This window comes from Eptatretus burgeri, chromosome 2 (assembly GCF_056783735.1).
Source record: "Eptatretus burgeri isolate ZD-2024b chromosome 2, Ebu_testis_v1, whole genome shotgun sequence".
Taxonomy (NCBI): domain Eukaryota; kingdom Metazoa; phylum Chordata; class Myxini; order Myxiniformes; family Myxinidae; genus Eptatretus; species Eptatretus burgeri.
Genome location: NC_140962.1, coordinates 37,125,275 through 37,129,471, shown reverse-complemented (window position 1 = coordinate 37,129,471; position 4,197 = coordinate 37,125,275). Strand labels below are relative to the sequence as shown.

The 4,197-nt window shown below is 42.1% G+C and overlaps 1 protein-coding gene across 4 annotated transcripts in view; it reads right to left on the bottom strand.

The window, feature by feature from the left end:
* Position 1: 1 nt before the first annotated feature.
* Positions 2–4,197, bottom strand: part of LOC147031818 (cysteine protease ATG4B-like) — a 106,080-nt gene continuing 101,884 nt past the window's right edge. For all 4 annotated transcript variants that reach the window (XM_085867908.1, XM_085867900.1, XM_085867917.1 and 1 more), the window contains one exon: positions 2–936. Coding sequence is in view for 1 of the 4 variants with exons in the window: in XM_085867917.1 (XP_085724043.1) it covers positions 863–936 (74 nt within the window). In the remaining 3 variants the exon portion in view is untranslated. The remainder of the gene's footprint in view (positions 937–4,197) is intronic.

Below are 4,197 nucleotides of genomic sequence, written 5' to 3'. Positions count from 1 at the left end.
CTGCAATGTACAAGCATTTCATTGGGCACAAATGTACAGAGTATTACATACAACTTCGACTGACCCAATGACGTTTTTGGTATGGGTACTTTTTTTTTTGCCACCCGTTTGTTTTATGGTGCAACCAATCTTTAAAATGCCACCGATGAGGAAAATGAGCCTCCTGCTCCCCCAACCCCTTTGCCCCCCCTCCCCCAAAACAACATGCCATTAAACAAGCATCCAAATCATTGTTTCACAAGATCTTAATACATTCTAGTGTAATGTTTAGAAAATGCAAATGATTTTGCACATACGATTTCAAATGTAAACATGGAGGAAAACTCATAGCAATAAAATTGCCAACTCCAAAATTCCTTGGAAATATAAAACATAACTACACATCGGTGTAATGGAGCGTGAAAAATATAAAATTGATGAATGGTGTGGGGCAATGGAGAAAACATGAAGAAACTGCATCATCTCCACCATTGTAAAGGAATTGGTGCAATCGGTTGTTTTTGGGAGTCAGTTGTATTGACCACCCCCCAAAAGCCCCCGCCCTCCCCCCCCCCACTGTTGAAATTGAGCTCATTCAAAACCACCTTCCTTTGAGTCCAATGTGCGTTTTGTGCAGAAATTCTGCTTTGTAGCTAAGTGATGCACTTTATACGTCAAAGGAATTCGCCCATCGGTGGAGCAGACCAATGTAATGTGGGATCACACGTATTAAGTCCAAGAGGGTAAGATTGTGTCAGTGGCCTTTTAACTCCACACAAACAGCCAGAATATAAATTGCACTTTGAGGCACTTCTTGTTTATACAAGATCCCGCTTCTTTGTACCTCACGAACCATATTGCGATGCAGTCTTCCCCCTCCATCCTAGAGGTGCAAAATTTCAAATTCTTCATCAGAGTCGTAGAACCGTTCAAATGGTTTCTCAATTGCTGTGAAATCTGCAACAACAACAACAAAAAAAATAGGGAAGAAAAAAAAATCTTTCGGACATTTTCACTTCATTCAAAAACCCGGATCGTCTCAACCACACGTGGATGATCTCATTACGAACTGTGACAATCACCTTGTGCAATGCAAGTTTCACGATTTGCAACACCTCCATGTTTAATGAAGGTGAAATGAACACCAACTTAAATGAATCCAAAACTGAACCTGTACCGCATTACTGCAAAAGCCAGGCAAGAATAGACCGGAAAACAATTATCTGCACATTTGTGCAAAGGACGGTTCAGCATTGACGTGGCCTTTTCATTGCAGAACGTGCAAAAATTAAGAGGCCAAATCTTTGTTCAATGACATTCACAAAAGCAAGTTATACAGGAAGTGACTTCAATGATGGTTGAGAGCACTTTGAGTACAACCAAGATGGCAGCTTACATTGCCAGTTGTGTTGTGGAAGAGCTGCATCATTTAGTTCTCCATGAAAGAGAACATTAAACCAGTTGTAAATCACAGGAAACTGCACAATTTGATGACGATATCATGACCATGCTCTATATCGAGTATTGGTTTTCCCCAAGAACTTTCATGCCTCGGTTTTCAACTCCAGATGGGTGGCCACTCCAACACAGGAAGCCAGGGTAGGAATTTGAAATTTGGTCAGGGTGCCGTCGAACAACTTGCCTACTCTTCACGAAGGACACTGGGATAATTTGATGATGCATGTCTTTAATGTACTGGAGTTGTTGAAAAAAATGAAAGGTCAAGAATGGTTGTGAATTGGTGAGTGGGCTTGAGCATCTTCAGATGCAAACAACTGCAGTCACCAAAGCAAACATATTTTAGACGAATCGGATGTTAATGTTGAAAATGGAAACTCATTCACTCATTTGAAATTTAATGAGGTGAGTCATTCATGAAAGATTGGTACCAATCATTATGAAGGTCATGGAATCCATCATCGCAGTTTAAAGAAATTCCTTTTCAACAATGCCCTCATCTAAGATCATCAACTTAGTTTCAGACCAGGTCACTCCACTTTGGGCATGCTGCTCCTACTCACCTAACAATGGATGGAGGCCCTCAATGTCAGACGTGAGATCAGGGCCATCTCTGGAAATATCTCGTGCTTTCGATAGTCTGGCATCCCGCCTTTCTCTCCAAACTCTGCTTGTGGCATCCAAGGCCAACTCCACACGGCTTAAAGACTTCTACTCTTGGAGCCAACATGTGGCTCTCAATGGAATTCTTTCATCTTCTCTCCCTGTTAAGGCTGGAATCTCCCAAGGCAATGTTCTGGGCCAAGTCCTATTCCTAATCTTCATCAACAACATCACTGACTCTGGAAAATCCTCTATCTATTTGCTGATGACTCCACCCTCTGCTGTGATATTCCTCATCCTTCAGATAGGCAAGCTGCAGCCTCTTCCCTCTTCAGACCTTGAAAAAATATCAAGCTGGTCAAACTTCGAATATCTTTCAATCTTGACAAATCTCACTCCCTCACTCTGTCTGAAAGAACCGTTTGGCAAACACTCCTATCGACTTTCTCAACAATCCTCTTGTGGAAGTTCAGTCACTCCAACCCCTAGGTTTCACTATCAGCAATGATTTTTCTTGGGCTCTTTCTATCAGCCATGATCTCAATTTCAAAGTTGGCCTCAAAGCCAGTTGTCGATTGGGCATTCTCTGTCATACAAATTCTTCCCTTGGCACACCGAAACTCCTATTCAACGACAAGGCCTTCATTCACAGCTTGATGGAATACTGCCCTCCCCTCTGGGGGTGGTGCCCCTGCCTCACACCTTGATACTGTGGAAACCAAGGCCTTTAAGATTATTGAAATCCTCTTCGAGGCAGGCGAGTTTCTGGGCTTATCACTTTCCCATTGCAGATAGGTCAGTGGTCTCTGTCTTCTACTCTCCTTTCTGGTCTTGCAGCCTCTACTCTTTCCAAGGTTTCTGCAGGGCACGCATGGTCTACCATCAACCCCCTTCTGGTGAAATTCCAAAAATGCACAATCACTGCTCACCTCCACTCATTAGTTTCTCTGTTTTTTTTGTCCCACCGGAGGTACCAACTTCAAAGACATTTAAAATGGTACATGTTACTTCCTTGTTTGACATAGAGAAATGAATTGGGGGGGAGGGGAAGGTGAGAAGAAGTTTCCTTCTCTATCCATCCTGTCCACCCCCATTCCAACCCACATACATCATTTGTCCGCCTCCCTCTATCTTGGCCTTGATCTTTGCTGTTGGTATTTCCCCCTCTCTCTATCTACTGTTCCTTTTTGTCCTGTTTTGTCCTGATCCATTCAGTGTACAAATACTAGCTCTTCCACAAGCCTCAACTGTGTATACAAAAATAAATAAACAAACAACACGTGGCCGTTGCATGAGCTGGAATGCGACCAACAGGAAGATGATTGCTTGAAGTGTTGAAACATTTCAATAGCGACAGGGAGATTGAAGCAGCATGTTCGTGTGGCATGGAGAAATGGTTGCTTACTCAAGTGTTTTTGATCACCTCCAGAGAAGTGTGCTAAATACCTTGATGCTTAAGAGGCTCATCAAGAACAGCACCAGCTGGTGTGATCAGATGAGTAAATGACGTGCAAAGAGAGCATTACAACTATGGGGGAAGAGAACATTAAACTTCTTACAATGAGCTATTTAAACATGAGCTATGGATTGAATTGTTTTTTTTTTTTATTAAACCTTCAAAAGTTAAAATTTTAACTGAAAAAAACAACAAAAAAAGAAACATAGGATTTCAAATACACGACATGGCCAAAAGTATGTGGACAACTGCTCATCCAACATCTCATTCCGTGGGCATTAAATGCAGTTGGTCCTCCCTTTGCTGTTATAACAGCCTCCACTCTTCTGGGAAGGCTTTATATCTGGGAAGGCTGGGAAGGCGCTCCAGTGAGGTCGTGCGCTGGAGGATTTATTTATTTATTTGGCATGGGGCTGGTGTACTTTGAATGTACAGCTCCTTGTTTTTAGTCGAAAGAGTATTGCACCACGAACTGCCATATTCTTTTGTTTTCTTTTTGATGTTGAAGGTTTCAGGCACGGAATGAATCGTCCTCAGAGGCCAAGCCTTAAATAAAAGAACTGCGTGAATAGAAAAGTAAGGAAAGAGAGAATAGTCTGAGTTTTTGAGAAAGGAAAAAAAATTCTACATTTTTGAAAAGGGGAAGGTCATAAGGTGTTTGTGAAGAAGTGAGAAGGTAAAGAGTTCTAGAGTTTGGCAGT